Genomic DNA, 16,196 nt, shown 5'->3' on the forward strand with positions numbered 1-16,196 from the left:
TAGTTCTATCAAAAAAAAAAAATCCAGGTTATAATTCAGCTGCTGAATCATAACCTCAGGATTGACTGTTACAGTGCTAAAAGCTGCTTTGCCTTGTACCTGAACATAATACCATATAACCACTCAGGCCTTTTGTGTGAAATGCACTGTACATGTAAAGGATAAGCCTTTTTTATCCCCCACTGGCCAAAAGGCCTAAAGGGGGATTATGTCGTGGCGATGTCCATCCATCCATCAGTCCGTCCGTCTGTCCCAGGAAGGGTGCTCACCTTCTGAAATCAACTCCTCTCACAATTTTTGGAGGAATTTCACAAAACTTGGCAGGATTCTTTGTTATATGTGGGTAATATGCATATTGCAATTTTGTTAAATTGGGTCACATTTTACCAGATTTACAGCCCTTGATTAACAAAATTATACTTTGACAATTTCATGAGCGTATGTTTTCTTTCTGAAATCAACTCCTCTCACAATTTTTGGAGGAATTTCACGAAACTTGGCAAAAGGCCTTGTTATATGTCGGTAGTATGCATATTGTTATTTTGTTTAATTCGGTTGCATTTTACCAGAGTTGTGGCCCTTGATTAACAACCTTGTACTTTCATAATTTCATGAAGGTGTGCTCGCCTTCTGACATCAACTCCTCTTACAAATTTTGGATGAATTTCTCGAAGCTCGGCAAAAGGCCTTGTTATATGACGGTAATCCGCAGATTGCGATTTAATTTCGTTTGTGAAAATTTTCCCAGAGTTTTGACTCTTGATTAAATAATTTGTACTTTGACAATTTCATGAGGGTGTACATTCTTCTGAAATCAACTCCTCTCACAATTTGTGAGGAATTTCATCAAACTTGGCAGAAGGCTTTGTTATATGACAGTTATACGCAGATTGAAATTTCATTTAATTTGGGCAAATTTTACCAGCGTTATGCCCTTGATTATTAACAAACTTGTACTTTGGCAATTTCATCAAGGTGTGCTTGCTTTCTGAAATCAACTTCCCTCACAATTTTTATCCCCCGCTGGCTGAAAGGCCTGAAGGAGCATTATGTCGTGGCGATGTCTGTCCATCTGTCCGTCCATCCATCCCAGGAAGGGTACTCACCTTCTGAAATCAACTCCTCTCACAGTTTTTGGAGGAATTTCACGAAACTTGGCAGGATTCTTTATTATATGTCAGTAATACACATATTGCAGTTTTGTTCAATTCAGTTACATTTTACCAGAGTTATGGCAGAGTTGCCAGTGGGGGATATTGTGCTCTCAGACCACTCTTGTTTAGATATAATGCACTGTAAAAAATTATTTGTTGTTTTAACTTAAAGTTAGTGTCCGGGCTGCCTTAAAATTTTGAGTTCACTGAAATTCATATAGTAAGTTAAACTGTTCGCCTCATTGTGTTAACTTACTATATTAATTTCAATGAGCTCAAAATTTTAAGGCATCCCGGCACTAACTTTTTTAAGTTAAAACAACAAATCATTTTTTACAGTGTGGCAGGAGTGGACACGTGTTTTATACAGTATATATATATATATATATATATATATATATATATATATATATATATATATATATATATATAATGTGTGTGTATATATATATATATATATATATATATATATATATATATATATATATATATATATATATATACACACAAAACCCCAATTCCAAAAAAGTTGGGATGCTGTGTAAAGCATGAATAAAAACAGAATGAGATAATCTGCAAATCATGGAAACTCTATATTTCTTTGAAAATAGTACAAAGACAACATATCAAATGTTGAAACTGAGAAATTTTATTGTTTTTTGAAAAAATATATGCTCATTTTGAATTTGATGTCAGCAACAAGTTTCAAAAAAGTTGGGACAGGGGCAACAAAAGACTGAAAAAGTTGCATAATGGTAAAAAAAAAAATTATAATTTGGTTAATTGGCAACAGGTCAGTAAGATGATTGGATATAAAAAAAGCATCCCAGAGAGGCGGAGTCTCTCAGAAGTAAAGATGGGGCGGGGTTCACCGCTCTGTGAAAGACTGCATGGGCAAACAGCGCAACAATATAAGAATAACGTTCCTCAATGTAAAACCACAAAGAATTTGTGGATCACATCATCTATGGTCCATAATATCATTAAAAGATTCAGAGAATCTGGAGAAATCTCTGTATGCAAGAGACAAGACTGAAAACTGACACTGGATGTCTGTGATCTTCAGGCCCTCAGGAGACACTGCATTAAAAGCAGACACGTGTCTGTAGTGGAAATCACTGTATGGGCTCAGGAACACTTCAGAAAACCATCGTCTGTGAAAACACTTCATTACTGCATCCACAAATGCAAGTTAAAACCAGATATAAACAATATCCAGAAACACCGCCCCTTCTCTGGTCCCGAGCTCTTTTATGATGGACTGAGGCGAAGTGGAAAACTGTCCCAAGGTCTGACGAATCAAAAGTAGAAATTCTTTTTAGAAATCACGGACACCATGTCCTCCAGGCTAAAGAGGAGTGGGACCATTCAGCTTGTTATCAGTGCACAGTTGCACATGACATGAGTAGCTTGTACATCTGGGAAGGCATCATTAATGCTGAATGATATACAGTATACATGTTTCAGAGCAATATGCTGCCATCCAGACTAAATCTTTTTCAGGGAAGGCCTTCCTTCTTTCAGCAAGATAACGACAAACCGCTTTCTGCACATACAACTGCATGGCTCCATAGTAAGAGTCCGGGTGCTAAACTGGCCTGCTGCAGTCCAGACCTGTCTCCCAGTTAAAAAATTTGGCGCATTATGAAGTGCAAAATACAACAAAGGAGACCCCGAACTGTTGAGCAGCTGAAATTGTATATCAGAAAAGAATGGGACAACATTTCTCTTTCAGATCTACAGCAATTGGTCTCTTCAGTTCCCAAACGTTTACAGAGTGTTGTTAAAAGTAGAGGTGATGCAACACAGTAGTAAACACACCCCTGTCCCAACTTTTCTGAAATGTATTGCTGATATCAAATTCAAAATGAGCATATATTTTTCAAAAAACAATAAAATTTCCGGGCGGCACGGTGGTGTAGTGGTTAGTGCTGTCGCCTCACAGCAAGAAGGTCCGGGTTCGAGCCCCGTGGCCAGCTAGGGCCTTTCTGTGCGGAGTTTGCATGTTGTCCGCGTGGGTTTCCTCCGGGTACTCCAGTTTCCCCCACAGTCCAAAGACATGCAGGTTAGGTTAACTGGTGACTCTAAATTGACTGTAAGTGTGAATGGTTGTCTATGTGTCAGCCCTGCGATGACCTGGCGACTTGTCCAGGGTGTACCCCGCCTTTTGCCCGTAGTCAGCTGGGATAGGCTCCAGCTTGCCTGCGACCCTGTAGAACAGGATAAAGTGGCTAGAGATAATGAGATGAATGAATAAAATTTCTCAGTTTCAACACTTGATATGTTGTCTTTGTACTATTTTCAATGAACTATAGGGTTTTCATGATTTGCAAATTATTGCATTCTGTTTTTATTTAGTTTACACAGCGTCCCAACATTTTTGGAATTGGGGTTGTATATATAATGTATATATACAGTATATATCAGTCAAAGTCCTTTCCCACGCCATGTGGCGCATAGGGCAGCGCTGATCTCCGTTTCCGTAGCCCTTGGCCTCTCGCCTATTACATAGCTAGGGTTACAGTGGGGGGCTAGTCCTCTGGTAACCGCAAGAGTTTGACTCCCCACTCGCATCTGTATTGCAGCGTGCCTTATATATATATATATATATATATATATATATATATATATATATATATATATAAAAAGTCCAGTGTGCTGCACAGTCCCATGTTTTAGTTGTCCATAATAATGCATGACGAATTAGTTAGCGATTTAAGTGCATTAAAATAGACTAAGGGAAACTTTGTACAGAAAAAAAATGGATATGAAAATGACCATCTCTGAACAATGTTTTGAATGTTATGCATCATTTTATGCCCTGAACAAAAAGTCAGCAAGAATCCGACCAATGTTTTGGCTAGATTGGACGTGTTCTCACATAAACGATAGCTAGCATCTTTATTTCTTTACAGCAGGAAAGTTATATGACAGCTATACTGCTCGAGTTGCTGAATAAAAACTTGTGCTTTTGTAAAAGTCACCAAAAATATAGTCTCTCTTGTATCATCTGATATTCTATGGTACTAGTGCCTGTTATATGTTTCATTATATATTACTTTCTGCCTTTCAGCAATGTTTTGAGCTATTTCTGCTTGTAAGTTGTTGTTGCACTTGCTCTGCATAGCAATAAGAGGAATAAAGACTTCCAAACTGCTCAGTGTTTAGGGAATGAAATATGGCCAGGAGGTAAGATGAGTTCTAGGAGAGGTTTCTGTGCTTAATATAGGCATGAGTAACACTTCTCTTTGGCACAGGAAAGATATTTGTGCGTCCGCTAACAAGCCCTGTGAGACGCTCGGGCTCTCTCATGTGGCGGGAATGTGTCAGCCTCATCGCAGCTGCAGCATCAATGAGGACACAGGTCTGCCGCTGGCCTTCACCATAGCACACGAGCTGGGACACAAGTACGTCCTCCACTAACACTGATCATGCATTATTAATTACAGTATATTGTTAATCAAAGTGGAATGATACTGAAAATGATTTATTTTTGTACATGGCTCTGTTTCTCCAAGCAGGAAAAGATTTGAATGCAAGTTATTTTGAATAGAAATGGAAGTCAAATTGCAAAAGCTGGAAATCAGCAAGACTGACAGTAGTGATATATTTATACATAGGTATGATTTTCATATGAATTGGACGTGAATCACTTCCTGTCAAAAAATACAGCTTGTCTTGTTACTGAGAATCTGCAAAGCTCTCTGTCATGAGATGGAAATCATGAAGTTACAACTTTACAACCTTTGAGTTTTGACTGTTACAAAGCACTGACACTGGAGACTCCTTCCATAAATGTTAAATAAACATCTCCTCAGAGAAAACCTTGCCATATCCACAGTTACACATTTTTTAATCCCTTTATTACCCCTTTTTGACCAACAGGGAACGGGTTCTTGAACCGGTTCTGTTCAGGATTCTTTGAACCTTGGTACAGCTAGCGAACCAGCCTACGTATTCACCAGTTTTGAACGGAAACGTTGGAATCAAGGATGTGTCATGAATGGAGGGCGTTGCACAATTCGCAACGGGAGTAAACAGGAGTCGCAAAATGGCGATGCGCATTGATTACCTGCAAGCTTTTGTTCTGTTGTTGCAGATATTTGTTTTCGGTCCATTTTTTCTGAAGATGTATCCTTTTCCACTGTGTTCTCCATTACTGTGCTCCACTTCCTCTCCAAACTAATGACATGCCCACTGATGTCATCATGGTTCGTACTGGAAAAAAACAGCTATATTTTGGTTCCAGCTGGGAACCAATTTTTCAGCTTCCAAAAATCAACCAATTGATTTTTGACCGAAATGCTCTGAACGGTTCAAAATTTGATGTGTGAAACAGAACAGAACCCGTTCCCTGTTGGTTGAAAAGTGGTCTCTGTGGCGTATCCACCATATAAGTCCAACACAAGAGTGAGATGTTACTATCGAAACAATAATGTATTAGAACAGCACATGATTTAGTGTTATATACTGTTATTAAAAAAATAATCAGCATCTTCTGACCAATCAGTATGAAGAATTCAGTAGCACTGTTATATTTAAAGTCTAAAGTCCTTCCCATGCCATGCCCTGGTCTTCCCAGGCAGTCTCCCATCCTAGTACTAACCAGGCCCTTAAGGTGCATTGGGTGGCGCCGATCTCTGTTTCTGTAGCCCTTGGCCTCTCACCTATACAGCTAGGGTTACATTGGGGGGCTAGTCCTCTGGTAACCGTGAGAGTTTGACTCCCCACTTACATCTGTATTGCAGCATACGCTAACCACTCACGGTAGCACTCACGGAAGCACTGTTGAAAACCAGTATTAACGCTGTATGCCTTGTTTGAGGTGGGTAAGTGTTAAAAAAAGTCTTAAAGCCAAACAAGACCCAAAAAGTAAACTCCTTTATACTGACAGAAAATATCCATACAAGACATGTTCGAGTGTTCAACTGCGAAAAACAATGTCACTGGGCGCTGCCATCTTACTCTCTCCGAGGTTCAACTCGCCACATGATTTACTGAAACTGGCCTAGTGTATATACAGCGCTTCTAAATTGTTACAAACAACCCTGAAGATGCCCGAATGTCAGGCGTTTGGCTGTAAAAATAAACCTGATCATTGAAACAGTGAAAACACACACACACACAATTAAACAGTGAGCAGACACATACCCAGCCTTGGGAAGCCTTGTGCTGACTATAAACACTCGTTGCTCAGAGTGTTTTTTATTTTTTAAACTTTTTTTCTTTGCATTTTTATGTGACATGCTTTTCTTTTTTTTATTCACTGAGAAAAGCAATCTTTTTAGATGTCAAGAATCGCATTGCGATGACAGCGGACATTGTTTACTAGTATCTGTCAGTACTGCATATGCGTTATCTCGCTGAGTGAGATTTGAACTTCACAAAAGTGAAGTCTGTTGATTTGCGTATTTTGTTGCCAGTAAAAATCACATGATTACAGAAAATTTCTGAGTAGATTTTTAGAATTAGAAGCCATTATTTGTCACATAGACATTACAGCACAGTGAAGTTCTTTCTCTGCATTTAACACATCAGAAGCAGTGAACACATGCACACAGAGAGAGGGAGAAAGAGAGAGAGAGAGAGAGAGCACATAGCAGCACCTGGGGATTTTGTTTTAGAATTCATCTCATCTCATTATCTCTAGCCGCTTTATCTTGTTCTATAGGGTCGCAGGCAAGCTGGAGCCTATCCCAGCTGAGTACGGGCGAAAGGCGGGGTACACCCTGGACAAGTCGCCAGGCCATCACAGGGCTGACACATAGACACAGACAACCATTCACACTCACATTCACACCTACGGTCAATTTAGAGTCACCAGTTAACCTAACCTGCATGTCTTTTGGATTGTGGGGGAAACCGGAGCACCCGGAGGAAACCCACACGGATACGGGGAGAACATGCAAACTCCACACAGAAAGGCCCTCGCCGGCCACGGGGCTCAAACCCGGACCTTCTTGCTGTGAGGCGACAGCGCTAACCACTACATCACCATGCCGCCCTTTTTTAGAATTAGAAGCCTTTATTTGTCACATATACATGACAGCACAGTGAAATTCTTTCTCTGCATTTAACCAATCTGAAACAGTCAACACACATACAGACAGACAGAGAGAGACAGAGACAGAGAAAGAGCGTAGTGGCCCCTGGGGATTTTTTTTTTAAATTAGAAGCCTTTATTTGTCACATATACATGACAGCACAGTGAAATTCTTTCTCTGCATTTAACCAATCTGAAGCAGTGAACACACACACACACACACACACACAGAGAGAGAGAGAGAGAGAGAGAGAGAGAGTAGTGGCACCTGGGGATTTTTTTTAGAATTAAAAGCCTTTATTTGTCACATATACATTACAGCACAGTGAAATTCTTTCTCTGCATTTAATCCATCTGAAACAGTCACCACAGAGAGAGAGAGAGAGAGAGAGTGTAGTGGCACCTGGGGATTTATTTATTTATTAGAATTAGAAACCTTTATTTGATAGCTCTGTGTAACAAAGGCAAACAGCATACTAGTGAACCAGTTCCATCACAGGGAGATATCTGATTTCACTGCAAATGGTTGTGGTCGGGTAAGTAAATTTTCAGCAATATCATAACTTTTAAAATGGATAAGTTTTTGTTAGAATGCTTTATTTTTAATTTAATCGCGTGAAGGACACATCAGGGCACTTGCCATGATCAGCAAACAGAGTTTATTTTTGGGTTTTGTTTTCCTTTAACTAGCAAGCTTCTTTCAATCGAACAGTATGTATTCGAATACATTAACTTTTGCAGGGACTTTACCGTTTTATTTACCTGTTACAAGGGAATAGCAATAGCATAACAGGCATAAAGCGATTACAGTGGAGTGTAACGTGAGGCAAAGAGAGATAACTGTGAAGTGCGTAAAATGTGATTCTCCTGCTTTGATTGTTCTCATTTGTGTACACTGGAAGTACAGTGGGTGTTGTGTTGGACAGAGCGCTCAGATTAAACTTCATAAACAAGCCTGGGTTAAAGGTAATAGCAAGGGATCTCAATGAGTTGCCAATTTCCTATCTGTCTGATAGTGAGGAGTGGTGTCAGTTTCTGTGTCGGAGTCAGTGCCACCTCACCAAGCACATAAATGAGGTTTTAAAAGCGGAATCGCAGCACATCTGTATGCAGACGACGCATCATAAAGGGATGGGGGTGTGAAGTTGAATGTGGTTTTCATCAGAAGGATGCTATGTTATGTTTGATTTTGTCTTGCAAGGTGGTTTTGGAGGCGTGGGTGTTGTGTGTTTTCTTGTAACTCCTGTGATAAGTATTTGGGGGAACAGTCTAGATTAGATTAGATTAGATTAGATTAGATTAGATTAGATTAGATTAGATTAGATTAGATTAGATTAGATTAGATTAGATTAGATTAAATTAGATTAGATTAGATTAGATTAGATTAGATTAGATTAGATTAGATTAGATAGAACTTTATTGATCCCTTTGGGAGGGTTCCCTCAGGGAAATTAAAATTCCAGCATCATCATTACAGGATAAACAGAGAATAGAAAATAGAGAAAACTTCTAGATAAATTAAATTAAATTAAGTATTTACATATACAAATATAAAAAAGAATAAGATATGGAGAGGAAAAAAAAAGTCCAGCAGGAGAGGTATTGCACATTTATATTGCACATTGTCCAGTATTGCTTTTTGTCAGGCTAGGCTACTGCTCCTTCCCATCCTCTGTCCTCCTGTTACCCTTCCTCCCCCCCAGAGAGGAGTTGTACAGTCTGATGGCGTGAGGGACAAAGGAGTTTTTAAGTCTGTCAGTCCTGCACTTGGGAAGGAGCATTCTATCACTGAGCAGATTCCTCTGGTTGCTGATGACGGTGTGCAGAGGGTGACTGGCATCGTGTATATGATGATCATTATCATGGAGTTCCATGTCTCCATGAAAACACAGGAGATATAAATTACAATTAATATTTGCATCAATTAAATTTTCTTAAAAAACCAATCAAATATTGCTTACATCAGCTCTGACAAGTTGTAAGATAAATTACAGGTTTATATTAATGCATGCGTTCACGTATTCAATCCAGATCGTGTCTGGTCCGGTGCTGTGTAAACATTGAGAATACGTGGATACGCTGTGCTGAGCTCTAGCTGGCGTCGTCATTGGACATCGTCACTGTGACATCCACCTTCCTGATTCGCTGGCGTTGGTCATGTGACGCGACTGCTGAAAAACGGCGCGGCCTTCCGCCTTGTATCACCTTTCATTAAAGAGTATAAAAGTATGAAAATACTGCAAATACTGATGCAAATACTGCCCATTGTGTAGTTATGATTGTCTTTAGGCTTGACATCCTTCCACTTGCAAGTGGTAAGTGACGCGCATGCCCGACATGCACTGAGATCACACACACAGCGGCTCAGTCCCGAATCACTGCTCGTGCGCTCCACTCGCGCGCTCTGTGAGCTGCGCAGGGCCGGAGTGCGCACCCTCCAGAGGGCACTCGTTGTTCAGGGCGGAGTGATTTGGAGCGCAGGATGCCTGCGGAGCCGAGCGTATCCGTGTATTGGCGTTGCTGTGTGCACGCAAATCGTGTATTGGCGTTGCTGTGTGCACACTAATCGTTTTAAAAACGTTAATTTGATGATCCGCTGATACGGTCTAATGTAAACCCCACCTCAGTCATCCTGTAGGTGTTAGGGTCACTGGAGGCCAGGTGTGAATTGTTTTAGCAGCCTAGACTGTCATTAAGGTGATCTGTGGGTCACTGGCTCTCTCTGCCATCATGTGAGTCATTGAAGTCAGCTGAGTCTTGGTGTGGATGTGTATTCAGTTTTCTGGGAAGTGTGCCAAGGACTGCATTGTAGGTGGCTGATAAGTAGAAAGTTTTTTGGAAGTCCTCTTATACTCCTGCACCAGTCGAAGGGTTCTCATCCCAAAGTGCATGGAAATATGTCTGTGAAGGAGCTCAGTCATCCAGGTCATAGTAAACCGTACATGTAGATGCTAAAGAAGGCAACTGGACTTGCTTGAAATTCTTGAAGACGTTTCACCTCTCATTTGAAAGGCTTCTTCAGTTCTGTCTGACCACTTATCAGCCACCTACAATGCAGTCCTTGACACACTTCCCAGAAAACTGAATACACATCCACACCAAGACTCAGCTGACTTCAATGACACATGATGGCTGAGAGAGCCAACGACCCACAGACCACCCTAATGACCCTCTAGGCTGCTAACACCATTCACACCCGGCCTCCACTGACCCTAACACCTACAGGATGACTGAGAGGGTCAACGACCCATGTAACCTCAACGACTCTCCTTAGGGTTGCTTTTAGTCCACTAGAGGATAAATACCTGGAACTCCCCACTGGTCAGACAGAACTGAAGAAGCCTTTCGGATGAGAGATGATACATGTTCATGAATTTCAAGCAAGTCCAGTTGCCTTCTTTAGCACCTACGGTTTTCTGTAAGTAGACGTTTATTTATCATTTGTGGAAGGAGTCTCCAGTGTCAGTACTTTGTAACAGTCAGAGGGAAACTTTTCCTGAAACAAGAAAGTCTTCAGGATGACAGACTGCTTTCTAGCTCATCCGGCCATAGGCCAGGCCAGATGAGCCCATGCGATCGCACGTCATCTGCCATCCGTCCACAATTTACAAAAATTGTTACTCCTCCTATAGGATTGATCAGATTTCAATCAAACTCACATACAATGTTCCCCAGGTGGGTGTGCCTAAAAGTTGCCAAGATGGTGGTGCCACCTGCCATATTTACGATTTCATGGGCATCTTGGCCAATATGAGTTATAGCCTCATTGAGGCTATTTTTTTTGTTTGTTTGTTTTATTAACTTCAAGAGAGAAAGAAAAACCTGGTGAGGAAAAGACTAAAAAGTGAATAAACAGGATGATATGTCTTTGTTTAATAAATAATTTACTGGTAATTTACTGTTGTACAAAAGGAACAAAACCCTTCAAGAAATGCTCTTATAGGAAAGTAATCAACTTTAGGGTGCGAACAGGAACTCTGCTTTGTATTGAACTCTGTCGATACAGTGCTGAGCGTAAATGAGTCCACCCCCTTTGAAAAGTAACATTTTAAACAATATCTCAATGAACACAAACAATTTCCAAAATGTTGACAAGACAAAGTTTAATATAACATCTGTTTAACTTATAACGTGAAAGTAAGGTTAATAATATATCAAATCAAGTCAAATCAAATCAAGTTTATTTGTATAGCGCTTTTAACAATAAACATTGTCGCAAAGCAGCTTTACAGAATTTGAACGACTTAAAACATGAGCTAATTTTATCCCTAATCTATCCCCAATGAGCAAGCCTGTGGCGACGGTGGCAAGGAAAAACTCCCTCAGACGACATGAGGAAGAAACCTCGAGAGGAACCAGACTCAAAAGGGAACCCATCCTCATTTGGGCAACAACAGACAGCCTGACTATAATATTAACAGTTTTAACAGGTATAACCCTCAACTGTCCTCATGGGGCCGTCCTTCACAGGAGCGGTGCGATAAAACTCCGACCAGACACAGGGCACCAGGATGGATCAAGCAGGTCCGAGGGGCAGAAGAGGCCAGCATCTCAATCCCAGGATCAGCATGTAACTCAGAGGGACAGATTGGGGGGGGGAGAGAAAGAAAACACAGGTTGTTAGGTATGCCCTAAAAATGACAAGTATTAAATCTGTGTGGTAGGCTCGCAGAGATGAGAGTCTTTACATCAGGCATAACACACAACAATGGCATGTTAATATGGTAAAAAATATCATGACCTGCTCTGGCTGGATGCTTGATTGGGTGATGGGAGCACACTCCTCAGCAATGATGAGATGCAGATGGGACCCTTAGGGCTGGCCAAGACAATTCAGTTACATTTCACCAGGTCTGGGACATGCGACAGAATGTCTGACGGCCGATTCCCTGCAGGCTACGATAGCCAGTCGAGGTCTCCACCCTCTCCACCAAAAGATTTCCTGTTGACTCCATGTAACTCAGAGGGACAGATTTGGGGTGGGGGGGAGGGAAAGAAAACACAGGTTGTTAGGTATGCCCAATGTCACCTGAATAAGTAGGAGCAGTATACATATTGCACCGAGTACAAGCAGGGACTCTGGCAACTAACTATGACAGCATAACTAAAAGGAGAGAGCCAGAAGGTAACACAGGCATGAGGGAGCCCCGGGACATAAAGCAGCCAGCCACTACACCGTCAACAAACTCGAGTGAGCAAGCGAGTGGGGACTGACAGCATCCATACATCCCAGTTTACCAAAACACTCTATGTCTGAGGACCCTCCAGATCTACTCCTTTACCTCATAAACACCATTAACAAAAGGCTTGACTAAACAGATATGTTTTCAGCCTAGACTTAAATGCTGAGACTGTGTCTGATTCCTGAACATTACTTGGAAGGCTGTTCCATAACTGTGGGGCTTTGTAAGAAAAGGCTCTGCCCCCTGATGTAGCCTTCACTATACGAGGTACCAGCAGATAGCCTGCACCTTTTGATCTAAGTAGGCGTGGCGGGTCATAGAGGAGCAGAAGTTCACTCAGGTACTGTGGTGCGAGACCATTTAGTGCTTTAAAGGTCAATAGTAGTATTTTATAATCAATACGAAATTTGATTGGGAGCCAATGCAGTGTGGATAAGACAGGCGTGATGTGGTCATATTTTCTAGTTCTAGTAAGGACTCTTGCTGCTGCATTTTGAACTAACTGGAGCTTGTTTATGCACTTATTGGAACATCCAGACAGTAAGGCATTACAATAATCCAACCTGGAGGTAACGAAAGCATGGACTAGTTTTTCTGCATCATGCAATGACATTAAATTTCTTATCTTAGCAATATTTCTGAGATGAAAGAAAGCTATCCGGGTGATGTTATCAATGTGAGTTTCGAATGAAAGACTGGGGTCAGTAATCACTCCGAGGTCTTTTACTGCTGCACGTGAAGAAACAGAAAGGCCATCCATAGTCACTGTGTAATCAGAAAACTTACTTCTAGCTGTATGTGGTCCTAGCACAAGTACTTCAGTCTTGTCAGAGTTAAGCAGAAGGAAATTAATAAGCATCCAGTGTCTAATGTCCTTAACACATTCCTCAATTCTATTAATATAAACTTAGATTACACATTTTTCAGTTTTACTCAAATTAGGGTGGTGCAAAAATGAGTACACCCCACAACAAAAACTACTACATCTAGTACTTTGTATGGCCTCCATGATTTTTAATGACAGCACCAAGTCTTCTAGGTATGGAATGAAGAAGTTGGCGACATTTTGCAACATCAGTCTTTTTCCATTCTTCAACAATGACCTCTTTTAGTGACTGGATGCTGGATGGAGAGTGATGCTCAAATTGTCTCTTCAGAATTCCCCAAAGAAAATAATTTCTTTGCACCACAAAGGTGAAGGCTACAAGAAGATCAGCAAAGCTTTACTTATCAGTCAGAATACTGTAGCAAAAGTGGTACAAAAATTTAAGAAAGATGGAACTGCAACCGTCTCACAGAGACGTCCAGGTCGTCCACGGAAGTTAACACCTCGACAGGAGCGTCTTCTGATGAGAAGGGTTGAAGAAAATGGCATGCAAGTTCACTGCAGTTATCTAAAGAAGTAGAAAGCCAAACTGGGGTGACTATTTCCCGTGACACAATACGGCGTACACTGCAGAGGAATGGCATGCATGGATGCCGTCCATGAAAGAAGCCTCTCCTAAAGCCCAGGCACAAAAAAAGCCTCCCTAGAGTTTGCCAGGGCCCATGCTGACAAAGATGAAGACTACTGGGACTCTGGAGTGATGAGACCAAGATAAATGTTTTTGGAACTGATGGCTTCAAAACTGTATGGCGTCGCAAAGGTGAGGAGTACAAAGAAAAATGCATGGTGCCTATAGTAAAACGTGGTGGCAGTGTCCTGAGTGCTGCTGGTGTCAGGGAGCTGCATTTCACTGATGGCATCATGAATTCACAGATGTATTGCTCTATACTGAAAGAGAAGATGCTACCATCACTCTGTGCCCTTGGCCATCATGCACTTTTCCAACATGACTAAACACATCTAAGGCCACTGTTGGATTTCTGAAGAAGAACAGGGTGAAAGTGATTCAGTGGCCAAGCATGTCTCCTGATCTGAACCCAATCGAACACCTATGGGGAATTCTGAAGAGACTAGTTGAGCATCACTCTCCATCCAGCATCCAGTCACTAAAAGAGGTCATTGTTGAAGAATGGAAAAAGATTGATGTTGCAAAATGTCGCCAACTTGTTCATTCTATGCCTAGAAGACTTGGTGCTGTCATTAAAAATCATGGAGGCCATACAAAGTACTAGATGTAGTAGTTTTTGTTGTGGGGTGTACCCATTTTTGCACCACCCTAATTTGAGTAAAACTGAAAAAATGTGTAATCTAAGTTATATTATTAACCTTACTTTCAGGTTATAAGTTAAACAGATGTTATATTAAACTTTGTCTTGTCAACATTTTGGAAATTGTTTGTGTTCATTGAGATATTGTTTAAAATGTTACTTTTCAAAGGGGGTGTACTCATTTACGCTGAGCACTGTCAGTAGATTTCTGTAAGAGCACATCCTTAATGTTGCATTTGTCAATTAACGTGCTCCAGTGGCGCAATCGGCTAGCGCGCGGTACTTATACAGCAGTACAAGTGAAGCAATGCCGAGGTTGTGAGTTCGAGCCTCACCTGGAGCATGAAATTTTAAGATCAGTTGACAGTCTTGTCCATGCTAAATGATAGCTTTCATTGTAGCCAGAATTATACTAGAAGGTCAGGTGCTGAATTGTGAGTGGGCTAATCTATAAAGATCTATAAGACTTTGGAATACTTCTGTAAGACGTTTGGGGGTTTTAGTCCGAATGCTGTCAAGATGATAATCTTCACAAAAATGCTGTCATAGTGGAGCAAAGCTCCAGATGGGAATAAATCAACCTGATTCTTGATGGCTTTTGCAACCAAACAATGTTCGTATACCACCACAGGGAACTCAATCGTAAGTGCAAGGCAACTTGACCACTGGACAATGAAATTTGTATCTTTATTGACATAAGATAGTTGGGTTTTTATCCAGCGCTTATTTTTAACTTGCTTTTTAAAAAATAATGTGCGATTACTGGCTAACACATTTTACAGAACATATTGACGAAAAAATTTTTTGTTTTCATAGCAGGCAACGTATCTTTGCACTGTATGCTTTTTTAACCTGAACAATTTCTTACTCTGCACACTCATGTAAACATAATTACTGTATAGTTCAGTAGCAATTATGAGCATCTTTCCTTAGTTGTAGATAATCTAAACCTACCACAGATCGATCTCAATTAGTTCTTATGTCCGTTAATGTTCGATGGTAACTCTATAGTAATGATATAAAGTGAAAGCGCTGGTTCACTGCTGTCCACCAGGCACCCAGCAGAGTCACACCATAATAAATGTCATGGTATTGTTCCTGGCGCATGGCATGCAGTGTCAAAGGAATAAATATGCATTTGTAACTGCGATGCGTATCTCATTAGTGGTATCACGGTAATGTCACAAGACAGTGCAGCAATTTATTGACGCTTAATACGCTACACTACACAAGCGTAGTGGTTAGCGCTGTCGCCTCACAGCAAGAAGGTCCGGGTTCGAGCCCCGTGGCCGGCGAGGACCTTTCTGTGTGGAGTTTGCATGTTCTCCCCGTGTCCGCATGGGTTTCCTCCGGGTGCTCCGGTTTCCCCCACAATCCAAAGACATGCAGGTTAGGTTAACTGGTGACTCTAAATTGACCATGAGTGTGAATGGTTGTCTGTGTCTGTGTGTCAGCCCTGTGATGACCTGGTGACTTGTCCAGGGTGTACCCCGCCTTTCGCCCGTAGTCAGCTGGGATAGGCTCCAGCTTGCCTACGACCCTGTAGAACAGTATGAAGCGGCTAGAGATAATGAGATGAGATACTCATCAGGAGCTCCACTTTCAGGCAGTGCAGAAATATCTATATGACCTTACCCTCTGTTCTGACCTAACAGGCTGGGG

General features: G+C 41.2%; 1 protein-coding gene and 1 non-coding gene across 2 annotated transcripts in view; both read left to right on the top strand.

Moving 5' to 3' along the window:
• LOC132899192 (A disintegrin and metalloproteinase with thrombospondin motifs 7) overlaps positions 1-16,196 on the top strand; it is a 222,861-nt gene that overhangs the window by 27,403 nt on the left and 179,262 nt on the right. Inside the window, exon 7 of the mRNA XM_060940894.1 lies at positions 4,412-4,561. Coding sequence (XP_060796877.1) covers positions 4,412-4,561 — 150 coding nt within the window. The remainder of the gene's footprint in view (positions 1-4,411; positions 4,562-16,196) is intronic.
• On the top strand, positions 14,785-14,877 carry trnai-uau (transfer RNA isoleucine (anticodon UAU)). Its single transcript is given in 2 exon segments — positions 14,785-14,822; positions 14,842-14,877. It is a non-coding gene; the product is annotated as a tRNA-Ile (tRNA).

This window comes from Neoarius graeffei, chromosome 15 (assembly GCF_027579695.1).
Source record: "Neoarius graeffei isolate fNeoGra1 chromosome 15, fNeoGra1.pri, whole genome shotgun sequence".
NCBI classification, from domain to species: Eukaryota; Metazoa; Chordata; class Actinopteri; order Siluriformes; family Ariidae; genus Neoarius; species Neoarius graeffei.